This window comes from Bubalus bubalis, chromosome 16 (genome assembly GCF_019923935.1).
Source record: "Bubalus bubalis isolate 160015118507 breed Murrah chromosome 16, NDDB_SH_1, whole genome shotgun sequence".
NCBI lineage: Eukaryota > Metazoa > Chordata > Mammalia > Artiodactyla > Bovidae > Bubalus > Bubalus bubalis.
Window position 1 is genome coordinate 59,372,970 of NC_059172.1, and position 17,282 is coordinate 59,390,251.

Below are 17,282 nucleotides of genomic sequence, written 5' to 3' on the forward strand. Positions count from 1 at the left end.
GCTGATGCCAAATATTGTTTTCTTTTCCCTAATAATTTGTGTTGTTTCAATATATGATTTCCAGTAGTCGTGTATGGATGTAAGAGTTGGACCATGAAGAAGGCTGAGTATCAAAGAACTGATGCTTTTGAATTATGGTGCTGGAGAAGACTCTTGAGAGTCCCCTGGACAGCAAGATCAAACCAGTCAATCCTAAAGGAAATCAATCCTGAATACTCATTGGAAGGACTGATGCTGAAGGTAAAGCTCTAACACTTTGGCCACCGATGACTCATTGGAAAAACCCCTGATGCTGGGAAAGACTGAAGGCAGGAAGAGAAGGCGGTGACAGAGGACAAGATGGTTGGATGGCATCACCAACTCAATGCACATAAGTTTGGGCAAAGTCCAGGAGATAGTGAAGGACAGGGAAGCCTGGTGTGCTGTAGTCCATGGGGTTGCAAAAAGTTGGACACGACTCAGCGACTAAACAACAATACATAGACATTCAAATAATTAGCATTTTAAAAAAACAGAATGTCACTAGTTCTCATTGATTGTCTCTGATGTGTTCCCCAAACACGAATCTTGCTTTCATGTTTATTTTTCATTTATGTTTACCCTTGTTTCTCCACTGTTTTAGGGAAGGCAAATAATCGAGGGTCTCTCTCTCTCGCTCTGTCACGTTTTCTTATGGAAATAAGAAAAGAGCCAGGCTCTTGGTGCTTCTGGTAATTTTATTCTAATACAAGCAGCACCCAGATTGCAATTCTGATAACTATTTCAGCTCTTTCTTAAAAAATTAAATTCACAAAACAATTGATTATCAGTTATAAATAGCAAAAACACCATCTGGTTTTCAAAATTGGTTAAATTCATGTAGCTGGGGGAAGAAATGTTGGAACTCGTTGCTGGCGAGGAGTTCTAGTCCATGAAGCAGAAAATGACGAGCTTTACTATGAGAAAGCCAGAGTAGTCATAACTTGTATTTAGCGGCTGCAGGAATTTTGATACGTTCTTCACATGTTCCATATGTTAAATCGTTTGGCGAGATCTTCAGTGTGAAAGAGCTGAGGGTGGCAGAGGAGTGTGGCTAGTGGATAGGGTTGCAACAGCTTCATCCTAAATTTTCAGTTCTGGTTCTTTGCATGAAGACCTAGCGCTCAAGATATTCCGTGACCTGGGAAATCAGATGTGCAAGTTCCTCAAACTCATGGCAAGGGTGGCATTTTCTGGTGGAAGTTTCGAAAGCTATTTGTATTCTTCTGGGGAGGTAAGTCATACAGCATTAGCATTTCCTACAGAAACGTCCCGTGTTGTTCGTTGCCAACTGGAAATCTGTGTAGGTGTTCATTTGATGTGCCAAGAGAATGAAGGGAGATGAAAACACTCCGCATCTTCCAATGTCCCCATACTGTGTTCCTCGTGTGGGAGGGCTGGGGCCTGACTGGATTTTCTTGGAGTTACAGCCTCATGAGGAATGCTTTTCCTTAGGAGTATAATGCACTCCTGTTATTTATTTATTTATTTATTTTAAAAACCACGTTTCTGAGTTGCTGGCCACATTTTCACCTTATGTTAAAAATGTAGCTTATTATTCATGCCTTGTAATGTGAAATTTATTCATTCATTTAACAAATATTTATTGATGCCCAGTATAATACAGTGGTTAATTGCATAAGCTTTGCCTGCACCTTACAAACTTTGACCTTGGGGCAATCACTTAATCTTTCTTCATTTAAAAAATACAAGATGGGGGAGAATACTATGCCATGAGGATTGTTCTAAGGATTAAATGAGGCTACACATCCAAAATACTTAGAACTCTATAAGTGCAAAGTAGTAATAATAATAATAGTAAATATACATTTATACTGACTGATGCTGAAGCTGAAACTCCAATACTTTGGCCACCTCATGCGAAGAGTTGCCTCATTGGAAAAGACTCTGATGCTGGGAGGGATTGGGGGCAGGAGGAGAAGGGGACGACAGAGGATGAGATGGCTGGATGGCATCACCGACTCGATGGACATGAGTTTGAGTGAACTCCGGGAGTTGGTGATGGACAGAGAGGCCTGGCGTGCTGCGATTCATGGGGTCGCAAAGAGTCGGACACGACTGAGTGACTGAACTGAACTGAGGGGTCTAGGTTTACTGGGATATAGGACCTTGAAAACCTGAAACTAAGTTGCTCAGTTGTGTCCGACTCTTTGCAACGCCATGGCTCCTCTGTCCATGGAATTCTCCAGGCAAGAATTCTGGAGTGGGTTGCCATTGTCTTCTCCAGGTCATCTTCCCCACCCAGGGATCAAACCCTGGTCTCCTGCATTGCAGGCAGATTTTTAACCATCTGAGCCATGTCTTTCATCATACATATGGTGTCAGTGTTTTTCTCCTTTGCATTTAATCTGATCGAGATAGCTTTCCTTCCGGGGGTGATAAGAATAGGTCGGACTTTGCCGACTGGACATTATCCCAGTGACCATGTGGTGATGGTTTCCAGCGTCCTGTAGTGTTGTCTGCCTGCTGGAGCTTTTTGACTTCTGGAGGACTGCCTGCAGTTCATGTATTAGGGCCTGTAATTACAGAGCAGAATATCCAGGGCTGTGAAGACAGGGCAGTCTTGAAATTAGTTTATGCATAATGGATAATAGGAGGCTGTTTTTAAGTGTAACTCATTTGGTGGGTTGGCAGATCTTGATTTCCTTTTTGATATGTAACATTTATTTATTTATTATGTTTTTTTTTTTTTAGCAAGATGAGGACAGAGGGCTCCTCTAGACTATAGCTCAAGACAGCAATTTACATTCAGTAATCTCTTGGTCATTTAGCCACAGATAATTTGTCATGGTTTGTTTTAGCTGTTGTGATATTGATATTTATTATGCAAATTGTATTTCCTACATCTTATTGTTCTGCATTCTATGAATACTTAAATTATTATAAACCTTTACACTTAATATGGCTCGTCCTTCAATTTGATGCTTGAGCAACAGAGGGTCAGAGCGCACACGATCTTCTAGAGAGGAAGAAAATAAGTAATTAAAAAGCAGACAAACAAGAGAGCCGGCTGCCTGGTTGAGAAGAAAGCAAAGGCAATTTCGGGGAGGGAGAGCGAGTCCGGAGAAGCGAGTCGCTTCAGCCTAGAGCTTCTTTCTCCCAGAGAAGCGGGAAGCTCAGAACACCTGTTGGTCCCCAGCCATCTGAGGCGCGAGTAGGGGCAAAGGGGCGGCAAGGGGAGTGGGTTTGAGTCCTGAAGGAAGACGATGGCAGACCCTCTCTTCACATCCCATGCCTCCGCCCTCCACCCCGAAGTCTTCACAGAAAAGATTTTCTGTTGAGTGTGTGTAATCGTAAATATCTAATAATACATATGCATCATGTAAATACACATCTGTGACATATATATTAAAGCCAGGTAGGAGGCCTTCAGCATGCTGGGGGGATCCTGAGTCAACCCTCCTCGATCTACCTTTCCCGAGAATCTACCGCAAAGACACCGACTCGAAAATCCGAGAGCCGGATTCCGGCTCCTTTCTCCCAACTATGCCCAAGTCTACCGCTAGGTTGTTGAGCGGGCTCTCCCGCTCCGCCGGACGTGCAAAGCACGCATGCACTTCTCCCAGATTGTTTTGTCAATCCGGGGACCTGCTTTCTCACTCTCTACTCTCGAACAGCCCCCGATTCCCAAAGATCTATTCCTTCGGTGCAAGGTGAGTGACGGAAATTTGCAACGTTTGGTTTCCTGGCCGGTTGCACCCGGTGTACCGGGCAGGGGAGCCTCCCAGGGAGATTCTCGTCGTCGGTCTCCTGGAGCGATGGCTATAAACATTCCTAATAAAGGTGTACAGGAAGCTAGACCCCGCCCCCGGAGCTGAAGCCCCTTACACGCCTGGGGCCCAGGAGAACACTTTTTCCTGGATCCGGGGGAAGCGAAAACGAGTTTTAACATAAACATATTTGCATACGCCCCTCCTCCTGGCCCCGCCCCTAGGTGGCGCGGGCGCGCCGCCGAACGCCAGCTCCAGGGGGAGGGGTGGGGGAGGGGGCGAGTCCTCCGAGTGCCGGGTTCGGCTCGCGGCGACGTGATTGGTCGGCCGGGACTCCGCCTCCAGCGCATGTCATTAGCATCTCATTAGCGGTCCGCTCGGGCTCCGGAGGAAGCCACCGCCGCCAGTCTGAGGCAGGTGCCCGACATGGCGAGTGCTGTGCTGCCGAGCGGACCCCAGTGTGCGGCGGCGGCGGCGGCGGTGGCGGCGGCGGCGGCGCCTCCCGGGCTCCGGCTCCGGCTTCTGCTGTTGCTCCTTTCTGCCGCGGCACTGATCCCCACAGGTAGGTGTGGGCACCGGCCCGTTGGCCCCCTAAATCTCTTAAGGCGCTCCAGTGGCCGTAGCCATGGAGGGGGGAAACGTTTCCATGACAACCTTCCCCCACTTCCTAAATCCAAATCGGAGGGAGTGTGAAGAGAAAACTCAAGGGCTGAGATGGAAAGGGTTGAGGGGGTCGGTAAATCCCTTCTTCCTTGCCCAGCTCTGTGCGAATTAGAGCCCTTGGGGATGGCTGCACCCACACCTTTTCTCCCCTGCTTGGTGCGGAGTGCAGTGAGAATGAGGGGCCCCGGGGGCTAGAGAATATAGGGGAAGGGGATGGATCGAAGGCACCCCCAGCAAACCTTCCAGACCCTCCCAAACTCGCTGCCGTCCGCGTAACTTGCAGGTCTTTCCGCCTCCCAGGGCTGCCCATTCGCCCCCACCTTTCCAGCGGGCCCCCCATTCCCCATCCCCGTAACCTCCCCATGGCTGACTAGAGGCCGCCTCCTGCGCGATTCCTCACTGGTCCACAGGACATCCCGACTCGTCTGGTCTGATCGCTCCCGCTTTCCCCGCGCTTTGCCTTTCCTCCCCTGTCCCCAACCGCTCGCCCCTCGTGTCTCCCTCCAGCCGGATCGCGGCCCCCCCCGCCCCCTCTGCCCGGCTGCGGGCTTCCTTGGCCGGGCTCCAGGCAGGGAAAGTTCCCCGGGCCCGGCCCCATGGGCGGGGGGGCGGGGGGCGGTTGCTGTCGCCGCCTCTGCGGGCAGAAGCGGGAGTCCGCAATCCGCCTGCCCCACGGCGTCCTCCGCCGCTAGCAGGGACACCGGATTTCCAGCCCGCCTGTCATTTTCGGCAGCTCGGGGGTGGTGGAGGGAGCGTTCTCGGCCTCTGCGGCCAGTCGGGTACCCTGCGGGCCTCCCGGCGCCCTCTGTGTGCCGAGCCGTCTTGGGAATTTGCCCAGGGGCGGCTCTGCACGCCCGGCTCCTTCCCTAAAGACGCCGAGCACTCGGCAAGGAGCACGCTGTGTGGCTGCCCGTGTGCGCGGCGCGTTGGCGCGGTCGGGAAAGAAGAGGGCAGTGTTTGCTTTTGCTAACAAAAGGGAGCCGGAGCTCTTCCCCAGCGGAGAGCCGAGCCGTGTTGCACTCTGCCTCCCCTTCCCGCCACCGCTGCACTCCGCGGCCGCGCGGCGTCCCCGCGCCCCTGGCCGCCCGCCGCGGGCCGGGAGCTGGAAGCCAGGACTCCCAGGCTCAGGGCCGTGGGGGCGGGGAGATGCTGGAGGGGCTGCAGCAGGGCTCGGCGCCTGCAAAGCCCCTCCTCACAGCTCGGGAGCCGCAGGACCCGCGAGCAACAAGTGGCGGAGGACACCGAGAGCTCAGCCCCCACCTGCGGAACCCCCGACCCGGGCGGGCGCAGCTCTGGGGGCCACGGTGCGGCTCCCGGGGCGCTTCTCCACTTGGGCTGTGCCTTTTGTTTACACGCTAGAGGACACACAGTTACGTAAACACCGCAGGAGACACGCCGTAGGAAATGGGGAGATCTGCGGAGCGCTAGCTCTGGATTTGGGGGAATGCTGGGGTGCTTGCTCACCCCACTCCCCGGACAGGTCTGCAAGGGAACTCGGCTTGGGAAACCTATCGGGGATCCATTGGGGTGGAAGTCTGGCGGCAGCTTCAGTTCCAGAGCTGAGGATTTTTTCGTCCCTGCCACTGTCTCTGGATGTTGTTTATGTGTTTTTCCACTGTGAATTCTTAATTTATGAGTTACGAGATAATTGGGTTCAGCCGATGCCGTTGTGGTTACAACTTCATTTCGGGTGATGTCTCTGACTGGATGGGTTCAATAAAATGTTTCTGAACGAGATCCCTCTGCCGCTGCATTGTAAAAAGCGCCAGTGCTGTTTAAACGTGAGCGTGAGTACAGGCTCAGTAACTGGCGCATAATAAAGGCAACAATAGACTTGTATTGGCAGCAAAAAAAAAAAAAGGGGGGGCTGGGTAGGGGGAGCGCTGGCCAGGGATATTGCTTTTGGAGTAAAAATGGGAGCCGTGCAATGCCGCTTGGCAGCAGAACAGGATCAGATTATACCTCCTCTGTCCAGCCTGCTTATTGAAGGCTCGGAGTAGTAGCGGCAGTACTCTATTTGTAAGTATCTCGCGGTAAGAAGTTGCCTTCCCCAGCGAGGGCTGTATGCTGACTTGGAAAGGAGCGGTCTGGAGCTCAACCGTGCATGTCAAAGCTACAAGAAAATTCTGTTGCCAGTTACCATGGAAGCAGCTTCTTGCTCTTGTGTACATCCCTGTTTGTACGCTGGTTATCAGATTGTGTTCAAATTAGAAAGTAATTGGGTTTAATTTGTAGTGAGGGGACGAGACAACTTTCTTTAAATCTTATTTCTTTGCTTTTAATGTGTATTTTGGTGCTCAGTTTGAGAAGGGATTTTGGCCTAACCCCAGGTCGTAGACCCGGAGAGTAGATTTCAGGTGGGGACCCAGGGACTTCTCTTCCTTACTCTTCTTACTTTAAGCTTTCTCCGAAGTCTCCAGTTCCTACTCCAGGGTTAGAGAAACCTGTTGGCATTGCCTTTGAACTTCATTAGGCTTGTTTCATTCACAGCCTCACTAGGGTGGCCATCCAGGGCTATTGTGCAGTGGGGTCCAGGTTCTCTCTTCCCCTGTAACTGAACCCATCTGTCCCCTGGAGAAAATCTCCCATCCTTCCTGTGGTGTTTGGAAGAAATGGATGTTAATGGAATGCAGCTAAAATGGGATCATCAAAGCTCACTCAGTGTAAATCATGACCGTTAGGTTTGGGATGCTGGCATGCTGTTGTTTTTGACCCTCAGTGAACCCCTGGGTTGGTCACCCTCCTTTTCCCTTTTTCAGCAGTAGAAAGGATGGCCAATGGGTGGGGGTGTGTAGCCTGCTGGGGAGCCCAGGGGCTGAGTTTCTGCTTGTCGCAGGCTGTTGGGGCTTGTGTACCGGGGAAGGTTAGAGACTTTACAAAAGTGCCGCCCTGCAATTGTCGCCTTTCCCTGCATCAGATCCAGTAGCCGCGGGAGGGACTCACACTTGTCTGTGATAGCTTTGATAAAATATCCCTCATTAATGCCACTTTATATTTACAGTGTGTCACTGGAGACGCACAAGGCTTCATTTAGTGACTTGTGTGACGAGACAAGCTTGCATTATTTGCCTGGGACATTTTGGTGGAACAAGAGACCCATTGAGCAATCTTTTGAAATGAACAAATACGGAAAAAGGGGGGAAGAAAAGAGCAGGCAGTGCTCCGGAACAAAGAGCTTTATTCATATGGATGTTGTACATGCTTTATCCAGTTTTCCCCAATGGCCCTCCTGGGAAAGGGGAGTGGGACAGGGAAGAGCCAAGGCAGGACACTGGCGCTTCCTCTCTGGTTTCCTGACTTCATATTCTTATCCGACTTGGTCCTCGGCTCCCTGGACTCCCTGCCTGCTCTGCTCAGCTCGCTTGGTTCCCTCTAAAACCCCCAAAGGTAATGGTTTCCTGGGTCTAAAAGGGAGATTTTGAAATACTTTCTCCCAGCTCTGAATTTAAGCGGAAGAAAGTGGAAGCTACCTGTTGAGATGGATGGTTGTTGTTGGATATATTGGTTGAATGGAAAGAGATATCACTTTTCTATGACATGTGTCAGAAAGTGGTTGATAGTGACTGCCAGACGGGTAAGAGGTCTTGCCTTATTATTTATTTTTAAAGAAATGCTTTGAAAACTAAAATCCAAAATTTTCATGATCATGAAAGGTGCTTTTGGAGTTTTCAGTGCGTTTTGCCCACACCTGGTACGTTTTGGCCTTAAACATAAGTGAGGTTTTTTTTTTTTTAATTATTCTTTGGCCTATATTGCTAAGTGATTTTCCGGCTTTAAAAACTTTATAATATTGCTGTGAATATAAACGCAATCTCTCGGTTTCTGTATGTGACATTTTGATGCTAAACTGGCCACTAAGAATTTACATTTTAAAAATGGTTTTGTGTGTGCCTGCGTGTTAACAAAAGGCCCATTTTTATGCAGGGAAATCTCTTAAATTGGGCCAAACGAATCAATGCTATGATTTGAATGGAAATTTACCAGCATATGAAGAAATTTTATGAGAAATAAATCCAAAGGATTCAAATATTGTATCTCTTTCTTGGGAAGAATAGTACTGACCATCACGCTGGGCATTTTTAACAGAAAATCCAGGACAGAAAGGAGAAATCACACAGCGACATCTGTTGCAGTATTGAAAATTTGCTGCTTTGAGTTGTAAGCAATTAGTCCCATATAAGCACCTAATGATATCAGTTAGCCTGTGTGTGCATGTGTTTGTGTGTACTCACACAAATATGTATACAGCCACATGCATATGTGTATATATATGCACTTATACAGAAGTTCACCCAGTATTCATAGTCAGTCATATTTAAAATTGTTTAATAGAAACTTGTAACATTTTATTGCAAGGTTCTTTTTCTTCATATCACCTGTTGAGGAATCAGAGTGTCTTACAGTCATGGAATTTTGGAAAGGAATTAGAAATCATCGGTAAAATCTCATTATTTTGCAGTGTGGGAGCCAAAGCCCAAAGAAGGAAGGACGACTGAACTGAGGCTCAGTTAGCTATGCTTCCTGGACAAGGAGCTGGTCTCCTGATGTCCAGCCTGTGAACTGTCTCTCCCATCTCCCAGCGAGGATGTCCAGTAAGGGATTTGCATCGTGGGTTAGCCATCATCGTTGGTAGGAAGAGTTCATATTCTGAAGGCAACAGGAATAATTGTTGTTCTCGGTAATAAACCAATGGATCAGAGGTGTAATCTCTGGGCAGAAAGGACCAGTTTTTGGTAAGGTTGTCTGTGGCGTTGACAAGTGAATTTGAAACCTGTGGACTTTATCTAGCAACCACCACGTGAATGTTGTTCAAAGCACCTGCAGAGGGGAGAGCTCTGGATTTGTATTGCAGTCCTAAGTCAGATGCGTGAAAACTAGGCTTCACAGAAACTTCAGCTTTAGACTTTTAAGCCTCTGTTTTGTCATTTCAAGGAGTAATGTTAACAGTTGAACTGGTTCCATGTAACTAAAGAATAAAGAAATGGCCCTTAAGAACAAAAAAGGCATCTTTGATTTTCTCACCAGGTACTTGTCCTTTGCGTTAAGCCTGGGACAAAGCTGAGAATTTCTTAAAGACAAAAATTATGTTATTGTTGCAAGATGACCTTTTTTATGTTGATTGTATTTTCTTTTATTTTTTAAGTTTATTATGGAAAATTTCAATTATGCACAAAAGGAGAAAGAATGCCATATTAACCCTCTGTGCAAATCATACGGTTTGATAATTAATTTACCCATGGTCTATCAACCTTCCGTATACCCCTTCCTTGTCCCAGGTAATTTTTAACAAATCCTGCGTATCCTACGAGTTCTTCCATAAATCACTTTAGAACGAATCTCTTTATGATACGGCTCTTCCTGTACACCCGAAAGCACAGTATCATTAGCTGAATGTACGTTTTCTCCACTGGTAGAACTGTCGCCCTAGTCTTGCTGCACCCCGGAAGGTGGAGTGAAGGCTTGATACAGTCGGTAGGAGCTGAGGCAGGCAGTAGAGAAGCCAGAGCGTGTTTACGTGATTACCGCCTGCACTGAAGAGACCTTTTCGTGTGGTTTGGTTTATTTTGAGCAAGGTTTTGTTTGGATCGGATTAAGATGAGTTTTATTGTTGTGTAAATATGGTTGTGTAAATATGCAGTAATTGTAGCTAATCCCTCAACTGTGGAAAGCTATGGAAATCACCCTTGGCGAGATTGGCCATTTCTAGACTTTCTCATAATGAATACTTTGCATTGGAAGACTTCTGTAGGAAAGGCTATTTTAGTTCGATGGCTGTGAGATACCCTCATTCGGTATATTTTTCTTTAAATGTCTCCGTGGTATAAATGCCTTGGTGTTTTGTGAATATATGGCTTTAAAGAAAAAAAAAATGTTTTTTTTTTGGATTAGCTAAGTGCTAATTTCAGCTTGTATTCTGTAACTGAAATGATCACAAAATGCCTTCTTTGGTGTGGGAAACCCATTTGGAGCTGTAAGTATTTGGGCTTTGTTTTTGTAGAAGGAGGGTACTGGGTGGTAGGAAGAGAAAATGTTAACTGTTTTTACTTCTCAGTATTTGTCCATTAATTTAAAATGTAAATTAAAAATTTCAGCTAGAAATGTTCGAATATTTCGGGGTTAATTTCAGAACTTTTTTGGTTTCTCGGAAAACAGGATGGTTCCATTTTCCAAAGTTCTTGAAATGTGAGGGGGTGTGTGTGTGTCTTTAATTTAATTTAATTTAAAAAATTATTTTTTATTGGAGTATTGTTGCTTTATAATGTGTTATTTTCTGCTTTACAGCAAAGCGAATCAGCTATATGTATATCTGCTCTTTTTTTTTTTTTTTGGATTTCCTTCCTATTTAAATCACCGCAGAGCATTAGAGTTCCCTGTGCTAACAAATGAGTAGGTTCTCATTAGTTATCATACACAGTGTGTGTGTGTCTTTTAAGAGCTTCTTACTCAAATGTTTTTAATGTAGACTATAAATCTGAAGCATTTGGGTTTTTGGTTTCCAGCCAAACAAGAATTACACATGAGATGGTTGGTGGGGTGGTGGTGGTGGGGGGGGGGTTGGAGCAGTCTCGGCCAGGTAAAACCCACCTCCTGTACCCCTTTTCTGAGTTGGCCTGGGCACCAGAAAAGCACAAAGGAATGCCTACATCCAGGGTTTGGGGAGCGCCACCAAAATCGAATAAAAAGCCTTTGTTTGGAAACCATCAATGAACGAAGGAACCCACTGGAATGTTTGTAATTACAAGTGGCACCTCCTTGTTTAAATTTCAGAAGCCACAGTTTCTTTTTCAGATATTTAAATTGCAGGTTCTAGCCAGCAGCTGCTGTCGTGGTTAATGGGCACTTTCTCTTTGAAGATCTTCCAGTGCTGGTTCTCAAAAGCTTTGGAGCAGTTGGCCTTGAACTAGGGTTAGAAGAAAGGGAGATGGAGGTATTTATATACATGCACAGCAAAAGTGACATGTGGCCTTTATTATTACTCAAAAGAGGAACTTGACGGTAAGGTTTCAGGAAAGACAAGCAGGAAGGAAAATCTATTATGACTGACAGGTGTCTTGAATGGGGTGATTATCTTACGAGAGATGTGGGCTGGTGAAAATTTTTCTTTTAGTAGATGTTTTACTGGAATACAGTCATTTGACCCAACATTTTGATCTAGATATTTCAGAAATGTTAAATAGGCTTGAAATGAAAGTGCTCTGATATATATTTAAATGCTACTCAGTGTTTGAAGTTGATATTCTAGTGACATGGACTTCTAAAAATGCTTAGAGTAAGTAGCTTGCTCTTGGCAGTCTTCCGTGGTAAGGTAGGCAGGCAGTCTAAATCCTCTTGAGCCATCCCACACTAGACGGCGACATCAAGTTAGAATTAAGTTATGAGGTCCTGCAAGGGGGCAGGGAGGAATCTACCTAAAAACAAAAGGTTCCCAGGCCCCATCTCTCCTTTTGTCTGTACCACATCTCCACTTGGCTAGCAATAGTCTAGAAGTTAACATGTCAGAAATTGAGCCTTTCATCCTAGGCCTCAACTTTCCTCACAGTCTCTCTTACTGCCAATGAATGACACCACTGTCATCCTGGTCTCCAAGGCCCTGAAATTGGGAGTCTTTTTTTTCTCTTCCTTAGCTTTCGCCCTTGGACAGAAACACTATGGGATAAAATGGGGCTGATTATTTCTCTACTATATTTTCGGGATGCCTCAACGTCTTCTCCAAACCATGTTTTCCTAGCAGAAGCTCCCTACTGATTTCCCTACTCCCAGTCTCTGTGAGTCAGAATTTAAGTCCACCTTCCACAGCTGTCGGGTTCCCTGGTGGCTCAGTGGTTAAGAATCAGCCTGCCAATGCAGGAGGCTTGGGTTCAACCCCTGGGTCGGGAAGATCTCTGGAGAAGAAATGGCAATCTACTCCGGTATTCTTGCCTGGGAAATCGCATGGACAGAGGAGCCTGGCGGGCCACAGTCCACAGGATTCTAAAATGGTTGTACACGACTTAGCGACTAAACAACAACAACCGCAGCTGTAACTTTTTCCTGGACGGGATCATGACACTGCCCTAGCAGAAAACCTAATCTCAAATTCTTGCTCCTCGCACCAGATTCAGAATCCACAGTTTTGTCTTTAGGTTGTTCCTTCCTCAATTGCTCTTTCACTCCTTTTCTAACTGCCCTCGTTTCTTATTACTTTTCAGCCCAACCCTGATGAGACTGGAAGACTGGTGATTCTCCAGTGAAACTGAGGAAGAAAGTGGTTCCACTGATCAGCCTTCAGCTGGTTGCCTTTGCATAAATCTGCTCTATTCAGTTTTTCTCTTAACTCTTTTGGATTATAATTGTAGGACGGCTGAATCCCCATGCCCACCTTGAGAATAAATCTCTTTCCTTTGCATCTTCCAGTTTAACTAATACATGCTTATCTAAAATGTATGCCGACACAGACGTTTCTTTTTCTGCTTTACAGGTATAGACATGACTCTTATTTTGTTCCAGTAAGCCACAGTGTGTAGATATTATCACCAATATTTTAATGAAAAATTTAAACCTTAGAATGCTGAAAATGTATTATGCCTGTTTGGCAGTGCGTGTTGGAATACTGACATTTACTATAGCTTGAAAACAGTGTAATTGAATTAAAAAATTACAAGCTGGCTAAGTTAAGATTTTTGGGCAAAATGTTAAGCCTTGAGGAGTTGAAGACTTTGGAAGAGTCAGAGTTAGGGGGCTTCATCTGGAACTGCTGACTTGGCCCACATGAGATCAGCCTCTCTGAAGATTCCAAAAGACGCAGCCTTAGAGGAGCAACTGATGCTCATGCTGTTGGTGCTGTGTCAGTTATTAAGAAGTTCCTACCCCGGGGAGCCAGGAGAAAGTGCACTAAAACCCAGGTCTTTGCAGTCCCATAGACTGTACAGTCCATGGAATTCTCCAGACCAGATTACTGGAGTGGGTAGCAGTTCCTTTCTCCAGGGGATCTTCCCAAGCCAGGGATTGAGCCCAGGTCCCCCTCATTACAGGCAGATTCTTTACCAGCTGAGTCACCAGGGAAGCCCAAGAATACTGGAGTGGGTAGCCTACCCCTTCTCCTGGGGATCTTCCGGACTGAGAAATTGAACCAGGGTCTCCTGCATTGCAGGCGGATTCTTTACCAGCTGAGCTACCAGGGAAGCCCGGGTCTTTATTAGCTAACATTAGCGTTGACTTTGGGAGCAGCACTGCGTTTCTAAACACAGGCTTCTCCCTCTATCATGGCTGATTGCATTTTAGTTGATTACATCCGGGATGAATTGTTACTGGCTTAAGAAAAAAAGAAAGAAGATTTCCTGGAGAAGGAAATGGGAATCTACTCCAGTACTTTTTCCGGGAGAATCCCATGGATGGAGGAGCCTGGTGGGCTACAGTCCATGGGGTCGCAAAGAGTCCGACACGACTGAGCGACTTGCCTTTAAAAAAATGAAATCTTTTGTTTCTCAGTCTAACTGCTAAACTTGTTATCTGAAGGATCTTTTCAGAGCTTTTATCTGATACGAATATCTGCCACGGTTCTTCTCTTATTTTTTTTTTTCCCCTCGGCTGGTGTCCTGCCTCTGCAGAGTTCAGTTTTGCTACTGGAAGGCTTTGTAGCACAAGAATTCAGTGATACGAACACTTGATTATCATGGAGTATTTGGGGACAGTCTTGGGGGAAAAGGTTGTATGTCAGATGTAGTATGTATTTGGCTGTTTGTTGATTATCAGCCTGGGATAAGCCGAGCCGTGCAGAGGTTACTACACACCATCAGCTTCTGAATAGAAGAGAACCTTGCTTCTTGCAGAAACACTTAAATAACGAAAGCTTCAAAGATAGGGAGGGAAAAAACAAGTTAATTCAGTCCTAAATTACTGCTGAAATGGTTTTATCTCTGAGGTTTGAATAGAGATTAGCTTAAATGACACTGAACTTCACTTTTCCTTGTGCATATCATGTGCGCATCATTGTGAAGAGACCTTTTAGTTTTGTTAGTAATCACATGAATGTTAGTTGCTGTTTGTTTCCTTTTCCTGAAGCAAATCTCTCTATCTCTGGGCCGGGTTGGCAAGAAGAATACCCGGTTTAGGTTACAGAACAGTATAAACCTAGTGCTTTGCTTATGGGCTAAAAACAGCCTATCTTACAGGGTGTTACAAATAAAATAAGATCGCAGATGTAAATGTTCTTGACAAGGAAGTATTTTACATATATGGCTTTTATTAAAACAGCCATGGTTTACTGATGGGCATTATGTTTCTGGCTACTATTACTACTAATCACATTTGTAAATCCCTCACATATTTGAGACTATTGAAAAATTCTGTGCTGAAAGGGTTAATTCAGGATGTAGTCAACTGTCTCTAAGGTGAAACTGAAGAATAAGGTGGCAGTAAGATTAAGGTCCCACCCAGAGTTGAATGCTTTTTGGAAATAAATAGAATTATCCAGTCAACTTGGAGAAATAGACAGTGATCGTAATCTCAAGTTTTGGGGACTTTTAACAGACGAGTGGATAAGGCAATGGCACCCCACTCCAGTACTCTTGCCTGGCAAATCCCATGGATGGAGGAGCCTGGTAGGCTGCAGTCCATGGGGTCGCTAAGAGTCGGACACGACTGAGTGACTTCCCTTTCACTTTTCACTTTCATGCATTGGAGAAGGAAATGGCATCCCACTCCGGTGTTCTTGCCTGGAGAATCCCAAGGACAGGGGAGCCTGGTGGGCTTCCGTCTATGGGGTCGCACAGAGTCAGACACGACTGAAGCGACTTAGCAGCAGCAGCAGCAACACAGACGAGACTTTGTGATTTTACTTACTCCCTGTATTTTATATATTATATTTAAATCAAGAACTTGTATTTCTGTAGCTAACCCATAAGGCACTTGGTAGAAAAGTGAGAATTTAAAAATTATTGTGAAATCAAGTTTTTATACCAGGCATTGTCTTTGATGCAGTCATCGTGGGGTATGCTGACTCCTGACGGATATGGTTGCATTTTATTCTCAATTTTTATTTTGAAAACTGTCAAAACCACAGGAAAGTAGAAAGTATAAGGAATGCTTGTATACTCCTTGCTTAGTTCATCAACTGTCAACATTTTGCTCATTTGTTTTATCTCTAGCTCTCTAAATAATGTATCCACATATCTTTTTTTTTTGTTTTTTTTCTGAACCATGTGAAAGCAAGTTGCGGGCATAGTAACATGTCATCTTGAATACTTGAGCATGAGATTCCAGAGAATAGGAACATTTTCCTTCTCAACCTCATTACATTCAAGACATTTAATATTCACCGTTGTTATTTGAGCTTCCCTGATGGCTCAGATGGTAAAGAGTCAGCCTGCATTGCAGGAGACCCAGGTTCAATCCCTAGGTCAGGAAGATTTCCTGGAGAAGGAAATGACAACCCACTCCAGTATTCTGGCCTGGGAGATCCCATGGACAGAGGAGCCTGACGGGCTACAGCCCACGTGGTCACAAAGAGTCAGACATGACTGAGCAACTAAGCACAGCACAAGCTAGCATTATTATTTAATGTCTAGTCCATATTCAAACTTCCCCAGTTGTCCCATTAATATTCTTTATGTTTCTTTGTCCTTCATGATCCAGACTCCATCAGAGATCACATATTGGATATGGTTTTCATGTCTCTTTTTCTTTTAATCTAGAACCGTTCCCTGCCTTTCAATTTTTTTTTTTTTTTTTTGGTTAAGATTCTTTGAAGGAGTGTGTGTGGGGGGGATGTCTTTCATGGCATTGACATTTTGTTAAGTCCAGATCTGCTGTTTTGTAGAATGTCCCATGTTTCTATGGATTGTTTTCTTGTTTCCTCATAGTTTGATTGAGACTGTAACTATAAGCAAGAACATTGCATGGCTGGTGTTGCCACTTTTTAACATCACATCAAAAGGGACGTAATTGCAGTTTGTCCTGATTTTCGTGCTGACAGGTTTGATCCCTTGGCTAACTGTATGTTTAATCACTTGGTAGAAGTGGATTTACAGAATTTTCCACTTTTGTCCCTTTGTCATTAATAAGTAATTTGTGGGATATTTTGAGATTGAAGATCCTGTTCTCAAACAGTTCGTCTAGTGGTTTTAGCAGCATTGATAAGCCTTGTCTAAATCAAGTATTGCCCCAGTGTTTACAAAATTGTACTTTTTCTAATTGTTGTTCCCCTGCATTGGGTAGAGGCCTTCTTGAGTAAAGAAGAGCATGCCTTACCCCCACTCTCTCTTTTTTTTTTAAATCAGAACAGACTCATAAATAAAAAAATTAATGTGATAATATTTCTTTACCATCAAATTTGGCCAGAGAGAACCCCTTCATTCTGACTCTTGTATCCTTTTGACATATGTCTGTTGATTTTTAAGTTCTTTCTTATTTTAGGTCACAAGAAGATGTCCAAGCTCACCTTGTCTTTTCCCTGTTCCGGATCTGGAATCAGCTATTTTCCCGAGAAGTCATGGGTCCTTTTAGTGAGTGTGTGAAAAAGTGAAACAGTAGCCAACCAAGCTCCTTTGTCCGTGGAATTCTCCAGGCAAGAATACTAGATTGGGCAGCTGTTCCCTTCTCCAAGGGTTCTTCCCCATCCAGGGATTGAACCCCGGTCTCCTTCATTGCTAGCGAATTTTTTACTGTCCGAGCCATGAGGGAAGCCCCTCCTTTTAGTGGAGAAATGGTATTTAGATACCAAAGAGTTGTTTTCATTGCAATTGACTTGTTTCAGTCGACAGAACTAGGTGATTACATGTATATTTACTATTATATGAATGAATTTACATATCTATCTGAAAACATTTTTAATTTATACTTATTTATTTAAATGATGAGTTCATACTTATGTCTTCAGTTCTAGTGTAAGAC

At 45.1% G+C, this 17,282-nt stretch overlaps 1 protein-coding gene and 1 long non-coding RNA gene across 13 annotated transcripts in view; both read left to right on the forward strand.

The window, feature by feature from the left end:
• Nucleotides 1–4,140: 4,140 nt before the first annotated feature.
• Nucleotides 4,141–17,282, forward strand: part of CADM1 (cell adhesion molecule 1) — a 362,986-nt gene continuing 349,844 nt past the window's right edge. For 6 of the 12 annotated variants that reach the window (XM_006079236.4, XM_025266853.3, XM_025266856.3 and 3 more), the window contains exon 1: nucleotides 4,141–4,311. In XM_006079236.4, coding sequence (XP_006079298.3) covers nucleotides 4,176–4,311 — 136 coding nt within the window. In that variant the 5' untranslated portion in view covers nucleotides 4,141–4,175. Of the gene's footprint in view, nucleotides 4,312–7,582; nucleotides 7,800–17,282 lie in introns of those variants that run through there. The other 6 variants (XM_044929724.2, XM_044929725.2, XM_044929727.2 and 3 more) reach the window with 1 other exon arrangement.
• On the forward strand, nucleotides 10,755–12,798 carry LOC123329817. Its single transcript, XR_006545407.2, has 2 exons — nucleotides 10,755–11,408; nucleotides 12,602–12,798. It is a non-coding gene; the product is annotated as an uncharacterized LOC123329817 (long non-coding RNA).